This window comes from Anarrhichthys ocellatus, unplaced genomic scaffold, assembly GCF_004355925.1.
Source record: "Anarrhichthys ocellatus isolate YVR2014 unplaced genomic scaffold, GSC_Weel_1.0 scaffold17, whole genome shotgun sequence".
NCBI classification, from domain to species: Eukaryota; Metazoa; Chordata; class Actinopteri; order Perciformes; family Anarhichadidae; genus Anarrhichthys; species Anarrhichthys ocellatus.
In genome coordinates, this window is record NW_022280047.1 from 1410626 (window position 1) to 1427823 (window position 17198).

General features: G+C 42.2%; 1 protein-coding gene across 1 annotated transcript; it reads right to left on the bottom strand.

The window, feature by feature from the left end:
- Nucleotides 1–11639: 11639 nt before the first annotated feature.
- cdc45 (CDC45 cell division cycle 45 homolog (S. cerevisiae)) lies at nt 11640–16596 on the bottom strand. The gene is made up of 18 exons (XM_031856767.1): nt 16296–16596; nt 16091–16150; nt 15567–15659; nt 15300–15437; nt 14985–15134; nt 14840–14898; nt 14700–14748; nt 14448–14509; nt 14296–14346; nt 14051–14170; nt 13794–13925; nt 13605–13703; nt 13341–13502; nt 13057–13195; nt 12886–12969; nt 12640–12758; nt 12189–12265; nt 11640–11953 (listed from the first exon to the last, which is right to left on the bottom strand). The coding sequence occupies exons 1-18, from the start codon at nt 16344–16346 to the stop codon at nt 11889–11891; spliced, it is 1710 nt and encodes a 569-aa protein (XP_031712627.1). The 5' UTR covers nt 16347–16596; the 3' UTR covers nt 11640–11888.
- Between the last annotated feature and the right edge of the window lie 602 nt (nt 16597–17198).

The following is a 17198-nucleotide window of genomic DNA, read 5'->3' on the forward strand; positions in this document are numbered from 1 at the left end:
TTTTTTTGCCTTGATGTGCATTGTCAGCACAAACTTGTACAGTAACCGAGAATGATTGCACTCCCACACATTCAAAGACCCATTTCCTCTAGTGGAACTATACGCCGACATGTTGAGGACTCCAACAATGTCTAACAGCAATAAAGAACGAGGAGGAAAAGTGCGTCCCAATGAATCTCGGCCAGGCTTTTTGTGTTGTTTCAGAACTTGATGGCGGTGACTGTGAGGTTTTGTAGTCTATCATTTGGACCTGTAGATTCGGGGAGAGTGTGGGATCTGTGGGTCACAACATGAAATGTTATTACAGTCCGCTATCCGGCTGCACTGAGCACCTGCGACGGTTTTTTTTTATTATTGCAACACTGTCACTGCAGGACGTTTTTTGTTTTTTTCATAAATCTTCCGAATAAACTTCTTGTTTTCTGTTTTGTTTATTAAACTTTGATGTAATGATTCACTATTCGTGTATATGAAGATGCAATATTGTGTCATTTTATTAAGATTAAACTGAATATATTGTCTTGAAATCTTCCGGTTAAAGTGTGTTCTTGAGTTGTGATGGTCTGCAGACGGCTGCGTAGAGCCTTCGCGCGGCTGTGCGTAATGCGTGCCGTTCCCACCGTGGATCCATAAACCCCCACGGCGGGAGAAAGTATTTTGGTTAGCCATAGAAATCCAGATGACAATGCCCATTCAGCCAGAGTGGGGCTCTGCTGTTCAACTCACAATACTCCACAACCTCCCCCCTTCAGACCCCACACACCCCCCAAACCCGCATGCAGTCAATGAAAGGCGTTCAAATCGTGGAGAAAGTTCCTGGAATCGTCTTCCCGCGAGTCACTTCATTCATCCGCCTTCGCAGCTGCCCATCTCCCTCTATCAGGGCGGTGCCAGGATAGATGCATGCGGGCTCCACCACAAAAGATTACACGCCATCACTCTTGAAGCAATTAGTTTATCCACTGCTTCATGGGCACCGCGTTTAGCATATACACTGAGCGGTCATTTACAATATTGAGATAAAAGCAGTATTCAACATCAATGGAAAAACAATAGGAAAAAAAACCCACAAGATATTTCAGTCTTCCAGTAACAGTCCTCTGATTTAACACTGTGACTGGATTACAGCAGTTTATACATACTTGTTTTGCTGGTCACTTAAGAATCTTAGCAGGTCATATGCCCTCTTAAAGGATGAAAACATGCAGGAAGTCTGATTACAGTCAGGGGAGTGTGTGACGTCACAACAGAACCTCAAATGCAACCAATGCTCAATAGATTTTATTCTACTGGCTCACTGTATTATTTACCAGAGAATATGCCCCTCATTCCCAACAAATACTCATGCAATAGTGTCCAGAGCTTTCAACCAACTTACACAGTCTTCCTCAGCAGATGGGGTTTGCTCAGTTGTCATGGAGATGGATCACTTGACACTGTTAAACTCAACTGTTGTGATTTCAGCACTTTTAGGTCTTCTCATGGGTTTTGGCCAAATAGTTAAAAAAATGAAAGTTCCTTCTCGACCTTGGAAATAGTTTGACGAAACAATCACAACTCAAGTTCCTCTTACAAGCTTTTTGTAGTCGTGGAATTCAAATGAGCCGTGCACGCGCTGATGACCATGTGATTTTGGATGAAAGGTCTGAGGGGAAAAAGTGTCATAAGGCTCGAGTTGGGATTGTTTTGTCAAATCATATCATAATCATAAACAAAATGATTGCACATTTATAGATAGTGGATTAATCAATTTCATCAACAAAAAATGAATCCTTGAAGCCATTTTCTAGGGAAAAAAAAAAAAAGGCAAAAATGTACTTATTCCAGCTTCTAAAATGTGAATATTTGCTGGTTATCAGTCTTATTTAATATTGAACTGCATATCGTTGGGTTTTGGACAATTGCTTGAACAAAATAATTAAAATATTTTAACCTGGGCTCCAGCATCTGACACAAGCAAACAAATAATCAATGAATTGAGAATACAATTGACAGAGTAACTGGTCGTGAAAAAAAAGTACTTGTATACTTTCATGCTGGAGTCAACTGAGAGATGATACTATTTTTAACCTATTGTTGAAACGACTACACATGGTGATGTCATTAAGAATACTGTGAGTATGTGATTTTGTCTCCGAGGGCTGCAGTAGGCATTCCTACTCTGGGGTCTGTATGGGTTTTTCTACACAAAGACACTCCCTGGAAGGTCCAGTCTGGTCCGCCTCACTGAGATGTTTTTGTGGGATTGTTAGTTCCACTCCTCTAGTCACCACACAGAGGGGTGACGAAGCGCAGGGTGTGTGTTTGGGGTGAGGGGGGTGTGTGTGAGTAAGGGGTTAAGTGAGTGTGTGGAGAGTTGGGGGGGGTAGAAGGGGGGGGGGGGGGGGGGGCACCTTTAAAAAAGGGCCCTCATTCCAATGAGGAGAGAGGCAAATAGGGCCTGCGACGTCACTCAATGGGCGCTCGCCATGGTAACCAGCCAGAACCTGCAGTTGCCTGGTTACGGAAGCCTATAATGTGGTGGTATGGATGAGCCTAATAAAAGGCCTGGCCAGCAGACATTCCTGCAAGCATGGACACACATACACACACACACACACTATAGTGCACAGCAGTCTAGAAGATGATGGGGGGATTTACTTGAAGCCCGTAATGGTCACCAAAAAAAAAAAAAAAAAGCTGTGACAGCAGAAACACGTTTGTTTCATTGTGATGTGTTCCAGTGTTGCCGTAAAATGTCACATTAGATGCACAAACATTTCTTCTGGTCGAAGCGAGGAAAACATGAATGAGAAATAAAAGAGGATTCATAGAACCCCTTTGACCTTTAAACTTGAACCTCCCTGAGCCCGATGGAGCGGGGGCAACTCTGTTAAGGTCATGTCATGTCAGAAGAGGGTGTTGCGACGCTGGTTTCAGATTTCTGCTGCAGCCAGTGAGCGTTGTGCGTGTTTTTTGGGAGGTTGGGCCGGGGAGTCCTTTCTCATGACGTGAACTTTCAGCTCTGAATCTGGCCTTAGGTCGGGTGGGTCGAAAGTCACTCCCCTCGACCGACCAGGCATGATCTCATCGAAGCAGAATCCCCCGCATTTGATGGAGGGGTCACAACCCTTAACCCCTCGAGCTCGTCACACCAGCAAAGAAGCAGCTACACAGTCTGCTAATGGAAAGTTAGCCAATTTGAAGTTTGAATTTCATTTAATCACAGATTCTTCAAAACAACCACAAATGTAGCAGTTGGTCATTATAACGGAGACTGGATCAGTGTCATTAATGACTGACTGCAGGTGCATACAGTCTGCAGACGTCCCAGCTGGATGGAGCTTAGTCACAGATAGCGAAGCCAAGAGTCAGCAGGTGGTTAAACATGGACAAAAAGTGGCTTTATATACAGAGTTAAAGACCCCATGAGCCGTTTGTTTGAGAAACAAAGAGGTAAGAGATGTAGATCAGACAAAAAAAAACACGTTTCTTTTCTCCTGCATGTCCGCAAAGTTTATGGCTCGGTGACTCACAACTTTTTGTTGCGGCCCAGTAGCACGACCAGGCTTCCTGTGCAGCGGACAGCGGAACAGGAAACAGGAAAGAACATGGAGGGTGTGGGAGAGGAGGGGAGTTTGTAAAATGTGGTGGTTAAAGCACTCCCAAACACACACGTACAAGATAATTATGTATGTAACTTGGTCACATCTTTTTCATCAGTAGGATTATGAAATGATTCCCAGTCAATTTTTCTAGACTGGATCAGAAAATATGTGATTCAACAAGCCTATCAGATTTGTCCCCCCAATCTGAGTATCTGCACACACAGCTTGAAAACTGCCTTTGCACATATATTTTTCGCAACCCATCAGAGCAGACTTGCCGTTTTTTCAAGAGGGTGCCTTAAAGAGAAAGGCGTCAAAACAGAGTGTTTAAGACAGAGGGAGAATACAGGTATTGTCAGACAGACAGTGTGAGAAAAATGAAGTGGTTTTTTTCTCATGAACCTGAAAATGAGCAAGATTTGTCCCCTTTAATGCTTGAGAAAATTCTCTTATTAAACCAAATAAATAATTTTAAAATGTCACGAACTGAAAACATGGTTTAGTGGACATACGTAGTTAGGACATAAACATGCAAAATACATATCACCTTTTTATTCTTTTATCACATGTGAATAACCATTTCACATCAGAATAGAGGCATTTTCGTGAAGGAATGAGGAACATCAAATATATCTTAAGTGCTTTACACGTTATTTTTTTAAAGTGGAGTTAAGTAGGTTCAAATGAATGATAACACTACGTACAGTATCTGCCAGATGTGAAAGTGTTTGCTAACAAGTTCGTCATATCCAATTCATATACGTATGTCAACGTGTTGGTTTCCTCGATCCCCAAATGACCTAAGAAATCAGTTATTGCAGCTTCAAAGCTACCTCAAGATTTAAACCGAATAGTAAGGTCACTAATATTGCTACAGCTGTAGGATCACACTTGAACACCCTAACATAACCTTATTATTTATAGATGAATTCTGCCAAATATTCAAATCGTACCTCCCCAAAACTTCACAGAATCCGTATTGTTACGTCCCTTCTCTGTTGTCCAGGGGAAGGATTTAGGGACTAACACAAAATAACCCAAATAGCTTGTGTACCATAAACAATATTTATTATGCTCACTGACAGTGAAAGATGAGCGAGTCTCAACACAAGATTTGGGAGAGGATGGGACAGGTGTGGTCGTGCCAAACAATTGAAACAAAGATAACAGAACTTGGTCTAACTAACTAACCTCTGAAATCAACAAACAAAATGGCTTCTCTAACTTATCTAAATGTGCTTGACCAAAACCCAAATACAGATGAGGCACCGACCAATAAACCTAGTGTATCTAGACACAGAAAATCCTACGTGTGTGCCAATGTACAGGGTACCCCAGACTCACCTACTGTCCGCAACCTCTCACCACAAATACTAACACGTTCAGTTCTCAGAATTGACATAAACAGTGTGAAATGAAGTTCCCCCTGAACGCCGAGGCTTCCTGCCTTTTATCTGCGGCTCTCCCTCCACCGATTGGCCAGCCTGCTGCTGGTGCCAATCACCAATCAGGACAACTGGCCCCCACAGGTGGAATCTAATCACCCGATTGATCTGTTAGGAGAACTGAGAGAGAGAGAGAAAAAAAGGAAGGGCAGGAGGGGAGAAAACACAACACGTAACAGTATTGATGAGTAACGTGAGACAGGCCAACAACAGTTTTACAGTAATAGATAACTGTTTTATCAACAGAGTGATAAATAGTGTGCGCTGTGAAGGTTTTATCTCAGAAATATGAGAGAGGAGGAGTCAAAAACAGGGAGTTTCACCTCCTTTCATGCCTGACTGAGTGAGATCATGTTTCCATACAGTACATCATCATCGGGAGGCAATTTCAAATAGATAGTCTCACGCACACACACACGCACACACACACACACACACACACACACACACACACACAGACGCACACACACAAAGAGGTGAATGACAGCCCTCTGCTGAGATGAAGAGGAGGCCTGGCAGCATGAGAGGAATGTCTGGGTGGGATCAGGAGACATTTCTGATTTGGCATGGTTTGCCAAAAATGTATGTGATGTCAGTCAGGATGGGAAAAAACCCCCCCCCCTCCTCTAACACCAGTGTTTATACACCAATCACAGTGGCACAGGTGGTGTTGCTTTAAGATAAAGATAAAGAGGTTTTTACTGCCATTGTGATACAATGAAATTCCTTTTGGTAGCCTTCAGCCAGCAGCAGCGAACAACAATAACGATAACAAACAATATACAAGATAAAAATACACAAAAGGAATAGGATTGGTTATTTGAAGTCCCATATTAACATAGGATACGGCAATCAGTGGCTAAGCAAACTAACAGCCCGTCTAAAACACACACACACACACACACACACACACACACACACACACACAAACAGGATTTGGAGTTGTACTAAGTGTATTGTTTCCACACTAATTGCATCTTGCAGGAAAACTCTTGCTTGTTCTTCTCAGGAGTCAACACATGAAATGTGGAAACAGTCACATATACAGCAGAACAAACCCATGTTAAAGGTTTTTTTTCTTTTTCTCTGTCTTTGTGCATGGGACCGCAGTGTATTTTTCAAGAATGAAAGTTGCAGTGCATGTCGTCCACTAAAGGGAGTCCAGCATGACTGAGCCACCTACCGCTGAGAGTGAAAGAAAAGTCACCCGGCTGCAGAATGAAGCTGTTGTGTTTTCAGCCTGGCCTCCTTCGCCTCTTTCTCCCTGCCATCCCAGTGTCTGTGTAAGCTTAAATTAAATTTGAGAAACACACCAGCTCAGGTTTTCCCCCACTGTGGAATAAAAAGCAATCTGTGCAAAACATATTTACGGCATGTCGGCATGTTGGAATTAAGCCGATTCAGCCACAGAATTCCGTCAACATCAACAAGTGTCAAATTCATGCGATTTTTCCAGGCAATGCTAATCTCTTTTGCATGAAAGCACTTTGAAACAATGGAAGAGAGGAGAGCGATTCGGGGCACAACACCCCAACTGTGAGAGGTCACGAGGGGTTAAAGGTCACAGGGGGTTAGGGATCATTAAGGGCCTCTGTGGGCCGACAGGCTGACATGAAGCTAGCAGCAGCAGCAGGACGGAAGTGGGGATGTTTTTACTGGTTCTAAACGTGGTGGATTTCAGAGAAATGTTTGTAGTTTACCATATACTGAGCCTGTGTGTGAGCGTATATATGTGTGTGTGTGAGCATCCTCTCACAGCATGACTGGGAGACAGTCAGCTGTAGGTCTTTGTCTCCGGCTGTCCGGTAAAACTAATCCTATCTGGAATCTGGGATTGTTAGAGACGCACGAGAGGGGCAGGATGAAAATAGTTGAGACTGTTGGAGAAGGATGAGAGAGGAAAAAAGGAAGTGGAGCAATTCTTAGTAATTCTTATTTCACAGGACATATTACAAAACTCCAGCTAAGAGATAAACTGAACCGTCCACAGATTTTATACTCGCAGGGTGAAAATAATTCAACTTCAGCGACAGTTGATTTCAATAAAGGACACTGTGTCCTTGTCACCAATGGCAACAAGTTGTAATGGCGGCAAACATCTAAGCAAATTGTCAAGCTTAATATAATAATGTTTGATAATATAAAACCACACTAGTTGCTAAACTCTGTTATTGTTGAACAAGCAGAGATTTTGAGTTTTAGTACAAATATGTCGAAGATATGTTTTAGGTCATTTAGAAACAAAACTAATGAGTTTATTTTTAGATTGTTAAAAACATGTTTCCCTTATGACACATTTAAAGTGTGTTTTGCTTTTTGTTACTTCAGTGTTTGAGCTTCACAGTGTAAAATGACGTGTGAGCAGATTGTGACACGAGAGGGCTGTTTTTACATTCATCATCTGCTGAGGGAGGAAAGTTTGTCTGTGCTCACTTTTTAAAGGAACAGTGTGCAGCACTTCAGGGGTGATTTATGTAACTCTCAAATATAAACATCTATCTTAACAGTCCAGTATCGGCTTTCCAATATTTTGATTTGGGTAAATTGAAGTGATTTTGAAAAGGGATGGTTTATGAAAGGTTCAGTGACATACAGTAACTTTTACTCATCTATGCTATCAAAAATGATGACAATGATATCCAGTATATACTCTATATATATAATATATATATATATATATATACATATATTTAAAGATTTATGTGTGCTGTAAAAGGAGAAAAAAATCACGTATCCCCTATATAAGACAACAAAAAGGAAATTTATTGTGTTATGGGAATTGTCAGATTTATGTGAATAGTTATATTATGCAAGGACAAAATCGCAAGTATTAAGCTGCGTTGCAAGTTGCAACTATATAACAACGGTTGTCATATGAAGACTGCTGCAGCCTGTGTGAAAGAATATTATAATTAACTTCATCTTACCCTAAACTAAACACAACAGGTTTTTATGCCGGTTTCATACAGATCAATATGTATGACAAGTGGCATCTAGCCATGTATGTATGTACAATATCAAAGCTCAGACTGGTAGTTGCATATGGATAATATGGTAAAATACTGCAAAAATAATCATATAAGCCACAACATACTGCATCATTACTTCCCACAAACATCCCCGAGAGCTCCACTCAGCAGCTCACCCCTGAGGAGCAAAAGGCAACGCGCCCGTTTGAGTGGGAGGCCTTCAGAAATGCCGCTCTGCACATCTACACGTCGGCTGTATGGGGGGGTATGTTTCCCTCAATGTGTGTGTGTGTGTGTGTGTGTGTGTGTTGGGCCTGTTGCATGCCACATTCCTCCAATGCAGAGCGGCGGAAAGGCCAGCGGCGCCACTTCACCAGAGGTGCAAAAAGGGTGGTGGTGGGGGGGGGTATGGAGAGCAAAGTGATTGATGGCTGAGGAGAGAAGACCAAATGATGGGCTGAAGAACAGGTGGATCTCCTCACTGGAACACCGACCGACCGACCGACGCTACGTCTGTGCTCACTGGCCAGGTAAGAGTCCGGTTGAAATCAGCAGTCGTTCAGTCAAAGAGAGGACTTGTAGAAACACAGCGCGACACTGAGGAAAACTAAAACACGAGGTTCAAAGTTCACTCTTGACCACAGAAACTGCATTTGAGAAAACAATCTCCAGACTCCACTGTATTTGTGCTGCTGCCATACGTTTGAACGTGTCACAGATCGACACTTCAGTGGTCTCATCGCGAAAAGTGAATACATCGTGCCAAGTTGTATGATGTATTTTGCGACTTATGGCCACAGTGGTCACTTTTTAGCAAAAGTTATATCACCCCCGTTTAAGGATTTCTCACCCGTGTTGGTTTATATGCTTAGAACGCCCCTAACTGAAGGGACCCTGTTCTCTACTGCAGCTTCATGAACTTTGAACCTCAGAGTTTTAGCCAACACAAAAGCCTCAAAAGTGCTCGACTATAACATCCACAACATTGCGATTCCATCAGCTGATAAAGATCATATAATATGATCAAAAGCTCCAGAACATACTGGACTCTTTTGAAGAATTAATCCAGGAGTTTGGCCTCCCTCGATCCAGTATTTGGCAGTTAGCACTGTGCTGGGCTCTCAGAGAGAAGCCCCTCAGACACCATAGCCTGCTCTCTGATACCATGAACATATTTGGACTGGGTCATGCGTTGGGGAAAACAATCAAATCATGTTGAATCGAGGTTCTGATTATCTAAGACTTTAAATAGATTCGTAACTTCCAAAAATCTATTTTTGTAGAAGTGTTTGATGGACAGTTATCCTATAGTCACAGTTACGATTTATTTTTGAAACTGGCAAGTTTCTGAGAAATAAAAAGGCAGCTAACTTACCAATTGTATTAATGCCACAGGCCCCATGTTTATTTTGTGTATAACTTGGACTCAGTTGTTCCTGAAGTCACTGGGAGTTGACAGAAAACCTTTTTCGTGAAAAGTATTATTGCAATCAGTTGCTTTAACTTTTTCAAATATAAATATCCCGTAATCTTGTACCCACTTTACTCTGCTTTCCTGCCATGATCTGCCACACCGGAGTAGATATCATTATTTGTTTATATTATACTAGTTTTTCAGAACTGTGCAGTGCTGAGTGTTATGTTAAAAATTGAAAAAAGGCAATAAAAGCTCCAAAACAGCTCGCAGTGGGATTCTCTCGTCTAACTAAAATGTTTAAATTACAACCGTAGCAGAAAAAAAGACAAAAAAAAAAAGAGTTAAAAATAGAAGAGATAAAGGGGATGAGCAGACAGACACGTTTCTCAGCAATCAGGTCTCTAAAAATAACCCTCCTCTCCGCCCTCGTTAATGATATAAATGGCTCTTCCTTTCAATTGGGGACATTAATTCTCCTGGATAACATCACGCTGCTGCGACTGTAAACAGCATCATTATGGATGTAAATAGTTCTCAAACTCAGAGGAAGCGACGAGACGCAGGCATTCATACAGAATTAAGTGATGACGATGATGATGATGATGATGAGGCACACTAACTCGACCTCCCCTTGCCTCAGCTCGACGCGGATCGCGGCACGTTTCAGTCCCGCCGCTGTCGCTCAGTCCAGGACTTTTCCGTAAAAAAAACCCGCCCTAACACCCTCCGCTCTGTAAGGTCACCATCGCATCCTGATCCAAGAGTGATAAGGATCTTAATGACCCCACAGAGAGCGAGCTTAGGCTCCAGCACTCCAGTCGCTCTCTGGACCGACGGTTAAATCACCACTGGGAGGCCCCCGGCCCTACTTTCTCCAGTGCGCATGCGCGCCAGGGCCCGGGGCCCTCACCTTTGCCCCACATGAGCGGATTGAGCTCAGGAGAAGAAGTTAAGTTCATTAAAGCTAAAATAGTTTCACTCGGAGTCTCACACACACACACACACACTATTAATTTTCGTGGAAATACACAAGTCGTGTCAGCAAAACAAGAGATTGGATCCAGATGAAAAGACTGTAATCGGTTTGGATCGCCCTCTGCCACCACACGCTGTGACTACCAACAGAGGACACTCACTGCCAGATCTTTGTTTTCACGACATGAGAGAAAGTTCAACCTCACTTATGACTAATGGATGAGGTCCTTTTTGCCCACAAACTAACAATGGTGCTTCTTAACGTGGCTCAGTGGGACCATCCAAAAAAAGAAATCTCATTTCCTATAATAGTGTTTTTACTTGTGGAATACTTCCGTCTGGAGGAAATTATTACCAACAAACAAAAAAACAGGTGTTTCTATGTTGTCGTTTTTATATTTAAGGTATACAGGTTTAGGATTATTGGGTTTAATACATTGCCACCCTCTTCAGTATGATTCTCTTTTTTCTTCTTCATAATGACCATTATAACCAACTGAAATATCAAAGCAGCAGCGCTGGTAAGTGTTGGATGCACTGATCCTAACCTTAGGAGGGAATAAGGGGAATAACACCGTGACAACCAGTTGTTTTTTTGTCAATATTGTTAGAAAACAAACATCCTTGTTCTCATGTCAACTTATACAATGATTATTCCAATTGATGAGGTTTACAGATTTTCTATTTGGGGAAGAGAGACTACTGAGTTGAGGTATCAGAATATGTATCGGGAGCAAAAAACTAAATATCTCGGAAACATGCTTCAGTAATTCTACATTTACATTTTTTTTATCTCCGTCAGCCCGTCACACACCAGGCCATCTTTTACCGACAGGCAGGAGAATCTGTCACCTGATAGTTCCTTCTTACAAAATTTAAGTTTTGCTCTTTTAGCGCTGTAATTTTTAGGCGACTAAATAGAAGACAGGAAATGACAAAAAGGACATGATTTGGAGTATTTGACATTATAACTTCTGTCCAAAATCTCACACTGCAAGCCTCTGAGTGAAGTAAAACAGGTCATCCATGTGGAACGTGGGATCACTCATTCAGAGACTGGCCAGCAAAAAAAACACAACACAACTATAAAAGGCGTGTATAAAGAGATAATTAGAGCTACCTAACAATAGCATTTAACAATATGAATCTAAAAAGCAGAGCTCAAATCATATTTATACAGGACACGAGAGAAAAAGATTTTCCACATTTCACAGCTCTCATGTCTCAAAAACTCCAAGAAACAACATTCAAGTAACTAAGATTTATTAAACATGTTTAAAATGTAAAAATGTGACGAGCGACTCACATACAGACGGGAATAAAAAGACAAACGTGACAAGAATTTAAAAGCAAAAATAAGACTTCCACACATTTACAAAGACTGTACAATATACACGTTGAAATCATGGAGAAAGTTCTCTTATGGGTGGCACCGTACATGCCCGATACCAACTCTGTTCAAGACCCAAACCCAGACTCAGGCTCATGTTCCCTCTCACGACAGGAGGGTGATGAGTGCGTCCAGAAACTTGCTCCGGTCCTCCGTCTTCAGTTCAATTACTGCAGAGAAACAAAACACGGGCAAGAATGAACGAATGCTGAAGGAAACAAGTGTCAACTAATGCACATCACAAAAATCTCCTTTGTGACATGAGCGCTGATAACTGAAGCTCTGCTTGAAATGAAGACGAGGCTGCCCCCTAGTGTCTGATGAAGAGACGGACAACTCCCCACTCGTAAGGACTTTAATGAGGACCAGGACACAACACATGAGAAAAGTAGATGTCAGTCTTACTTGAGGTGTCGAAGTTGTCGTGAAGAGTTCTGGAGCTGGTGCTCTCTGCGGCTTTCTCAAACGCTCGACCGAAGAAACTGTTAGAGTACAGAGAGACAAGGTGCAGAGTTGCGGGAACGAGGCATTTCAGCCGCACACAACACAAAGTGAGTCGATTACATGATTAGTGCATCGCCAGAAACCTTAACTATTGTTTCTGTGATTAACAGAATAAATCAGCAAAAGATGTGACACAAAAGTATTATTTTATCTCCAAAGCATCACATTACATAGCGGGAACAGAATAGCAAAAACTATACCAGATATGTAATATTTTACTAATTAGTAATCTCAGATTCTAGGGTTATATTTTACACAAAAAATGAATGATTATGACAGATATTATTTATTAAGAATATTCCTTGCTCTGCACATATCCCACATATTTAAAAAAGAAAAAGTGAGGTCTTACTTCTTCTTGTCAGATGTCTCGGACTCTGGCGGGATTCCCACAACAATGACGGAGCCCTTCTCCACGTCCTTGGGAGCCGCCATGATGAGAGGAAGCAGTTTGCAGCGCTTATTCCTCGTCTAGGCCACAAAAAAATAAAAAACAAAACACAACGAGTGAGGCCAACAGCGGTGCATTTTTCAGAGCGAACGAATAAAAGCTTCTTCCTTCACAGTGCGATCCAGCCGACGGCAGTAAGATACTCACGGAATGGACAAAAGACTTCAGGAGGTACTTGCAGAGCAGAGTCAAGGCCATGGGCTTAGAGAAGAGCTTCACGTCCGGTGTTCCCTACACGTGAAAGAGCAGCAGGAGGAAAAGTGTTGAGCCGAGCAGCATGGATCTGCCGTTACAGGCGCATCATTCGGACACTCGTACCTCCATGAGGTAGCAGTAGAGGAAGGGTCCCTGCGACACGATGAGGTTGGTGCAGATGCAGCTGGCGACCGTCTGCTGGATGGCCATCAGCTTCTTCTTAGCCAGGTCAATGCCCGAGTGTAGACGGTCGAGGTTGCTCCTAAGAGGAAAAACACACCAACAGTTCATTTGACACAAGTATTCCCCCCCCCCCTCTTATATAAAATCGGATTATAAACATTTAGATACTTTTACAGCTTTAAACCACTCGTTCTGGTCGTCTTTATCAAAACGCAGCCACAAACCTGGAAAGAGAGTCCAGAGCCTTGATGAAGTTGTCGCTGGCGCTCTCATCTTTCTCAGTGCTCTCCAGCAAGGCAGCAGTCGCATGCACCATGTCACTGGCCAGGAAGCGGTTCTTGAAGCCAAAGTGAACGCCAAATGTCTGGATGCGGATGTCCTTCATGCTGATGGAGGAGGGGGGAATAAATAAAAATAAAGACTAATCATTTCAGGCTGTCGGTCAATAAATGCTTCAGAGTGTCTTCAGGTAACATCTGGATTCATACCCATATTTATTGGAAGACTCCTCAATGACGTCCCTCAGGTTCTCTTTGATCGACATGTCCATGGAGTTGAATTTCTGCCTCACTTGCTTCAGAGGCAGCCTGTTGAAAAGCAAATGTCAGCCATTAAAACAAGCGAGGCAGCTCTAATTCACAAACAAAAGTACTGACGTCCAGGCAGTGGCCCTTCACCCCATGTCAGCTAGGAACTCCTGGAGCTTCTTTTGGCCATTTAACGTCCACAGCTTGAAGTTGCACGACGTGTAGCAGGAATTACAGATGCTCTCATACAGGGACCAGTGCTGGTAGAGGGCGAGACGGAGGCTGAAGAAGAGCGTTAAGGAAAACTACAAAAAATTAAATATAGTGATTTCTGCCACTATGACCGTAAAAAGGGTAAACAATATAAAAGATCCACTCCGACAACATGTCGGGTTAATTAAGGATACTCGTATTCAAAGGAGATCCTCATACAGTCGATGGAGAGCGAGTTCTCCTCGTCCTCGTTCCGGTGGTTGTGTCGGGAAACGTGACGCTGCATGGTGGCGATGTCCGTCACATACTTCATACTAGAAAAGGAACCAGGCGGACAAGAATAATTCACATAAAGCAAATGCATCTTGTGATTAAATTCTAAGGAAAATCGATTGATGTTTTGGAGAACTGTGTTTTGAAATATTAAATATATTCTTACTGTGTGATTTTATCATGAACCCACTGGTCTGTCAGGCCAATGACGGCCCACCTGCAAAGACAAAAAAACAAACAAGATAGTCCACATCTAAAAGTCTGGCCAGTGCGCTTTCACAATTTGTATTACATTTAAAATAAAATGACATAGCTTACCAGAGCATGTCCTTGGTGTCTTTGGTCAATACCCACGCCAACTCAAAAAACATCAGCGCAGCCTGACGTAAGACACATGAAACACACGATTAAAACCTCAGTATTCAGGAATAATAACAGGATATGTAAAACACAAGTCAACATACAGCTGAGCATAATGAACTCTCAATTGTGTACGGAGATATTTAAAAAGGTTTGCAGGATTCTAAAAAGTATGAAAAAGTACATTTTAAAAAGCGTCTGTCTACTCACAGAGGTCCCGTGATATTCATACTGCTCATAGTCAAACAAGATTTCCCGCCTGAGAAATGAGTGAAACATTAGTGTCAATTCACAAATTGTAACGACTATAATATGACAAACACCACTCCGCCTCCTTAAAAACACTTCACCTCCGTGCCTCCCACTCCCTCTTCGCTCGCTGCCTGTCGATTCTCCTCTCAACTGCCCCCTGCAATGACAAACACAGTCACACAACCATTAGAGCCACGTCAACACTCTTCTGATTTATGTCGGCGACGTATTCAAAATACGCACTTCGTCAAATCTCCGCCGTTTCCCAGACGGCTCCGAGCCTTCGTCACTCTCATTTCCAGAGTCTCCTCCTTCCTCGTCATCTTCATCTCGAAAGATGTCGTCGTACGGAGGAACGCCGAGGTCATCGTCCTGTTTGATTAGCAGCTTGATCTGCGGATGAAGAGTTTTCCACAAGAGTAAGCATGAAGCATGGGAGCACGATTTCCTTCCTTTGTTGTATCGCTCACAAAAGATAAACGGGAGGACGTGCTTTGCCACCGCACAAGCTAATAAAGACAAACGGCTGTTTGAGCTGAATTGATCATTATGCATCACCTGGGAGTCATTGTAGACATTGACCACATCTACAGGCCGGTGAGTGTCACAGATGAAGAAGACGGAGTCATCATCCGGCTGCAGCGTCTCCAGAAGGTCAACGTTCGCCCCGCAGTTGATGAGAACAAAATAGCGAAACTACAACACACGAAACACCAAGATTATACACTTAACAGTTTAAAGTGACAGTGGGGGGGAAAACCTTGGTTCTTCCTTGCTCATCCTGTCATTTAATCACACATACGCTCAGGTCCGACTTGAGCTCACCTGCTCTTTGTGTTCGAGGAAGGCCGTGCTGAGGTCCTGCCAGCCTGTAACTGGCACCAGTGTGTACTGGACCTGGTCACAGTGGAACAGCCCCTGGTGAAAAGACAACAACATTCAGCAGTTAGTCTTTAATTTACGAATTCATATCAGCAGAGTATAAACTTTTTTTCTAAACCAACATTTAATGTTGCTTTGGTCTCAGAAATATGCATAGTTTAAATTTAACCAATCAAGGTGCAGCTATTTTACACAACATAGCGCTAGATTATACGAGGAAGTGCTGCTAAAGTGTCACAAATAACTTTTAATTTAATCTAAATGTATGAAGGGATACAATCTACAGAATAGCCAAACACTACTGACGTTACTTATTGATAAAGTGAAACGAAATACTAAACCGGTGGTCACTCATACAGCAGGATACATGATACATTTAATTCAGGGGATAACAGTAAAGTTATATTATCAGTCTGAACAGAGGGAGCAGGAGCTAATGTTTGCTAACAGTTAGCACGTTAGCTTACCTGTAGAATCTTACAGGCGCAGAGAGCGTCGATGTCTGACGCCACCAGGAGTGCGACTCTCTGAAAGCAAACGTTTAGTTAAAAGGTAAACTATATAATATAAATACGTTGCGTCTCAGACAGACTATAAGGTCCGCTGAGTAACGTTAACGCAAACAATACTTCCATGTTTCAAGTTTCAGTCAGTTGCCCTTCAACAACTCACCTGGTTGGCAACAACTTCATAAAATTCCTTCCTTATGTCCGTGATAAACATTTTCAACAGATAAAAAAAAAAAAAGCTTTTAAGATGAGGACAGACCGGGTAAAATAAGGCTAAACCGGCATGAACAGCGGGATGTTTTCGGGTTGCTGTCAGACACGGAGCTTTCTTTGCTGTTCCTTGTTGGAAATGTGGCGCCAAAATCTGCACGTCACATCCAGGTCAGATTCCAACCAATCACTGAGAGGAAAGTAACGTACGTCATATGGTCGAGGCCGCGCCCACCAAAAGAAGTCAACAAAGAGGAGAAACCGAGAAACCTGTCAAAGAAACACTCAACCAACTGCAGTTTGTACTGATTCCCGCGACAGTATACCCCGATCTTGTACTTTACTCAAGTATTTCAAATGTGATGCTACTTTATATACTGCTCAAACATTGTACTTATTACTCCACTACATTTATCCGACAGCTTTAGTTTGACTTTGTATAACACAAAAACATAGATCAACTTATAATTATGACATAGTATTATGGGGTAAGCTACACATCAGTATATAAAGTAACTAAAATTGTCTCCACCTTTACCAGCTGCATCAATAAAGTGAACATATGAATACATCATTAATTATAATCAAGTCATTTAATATGTACGATTCTGAAATGGGCCAACCTGCATGAGTACTTTTAGTACTCAAACACTGAGTGTATTTTGCTGCTAATAATTTTGTACTTTAACTTCAGTAAAATTCAATGTACTTTTACACTGTAGTATTGCTATTTCTACTTTTTTAAACTATTGGAATACTTCTTCCAGGACTAGCTAATCCTGATCGGGAGGGCTGAAGGAACTCAACAGTTAGAGGACTCCATCTTCCCCCAATGCAACCCCACTCCCCTAAGAAA

Coding starts and splice junctions, on each gene's coding strand:
- cdc45 (XM_031856767.1), bottom strand. CDS start 16,346: ATGTTTATCACGGACATAAGGAAGGAATTTTATGAAGTTGTTGCCAAC. Junction 16,151..16,295: donor ATGAAGTTGTTGCCAACCAG/GTGAGTTGTTGA, acceptor GTTTGCTTTCAG/AGAGTCGCACTCCTGGTGGC. Junction 13,926..14,050: donor AGGATCTCCTTTGAATACGA/GTATCCTTAATT, acceptor GCTCTTCTTCAG/CCTCCGTCTCGCCCTCTACC.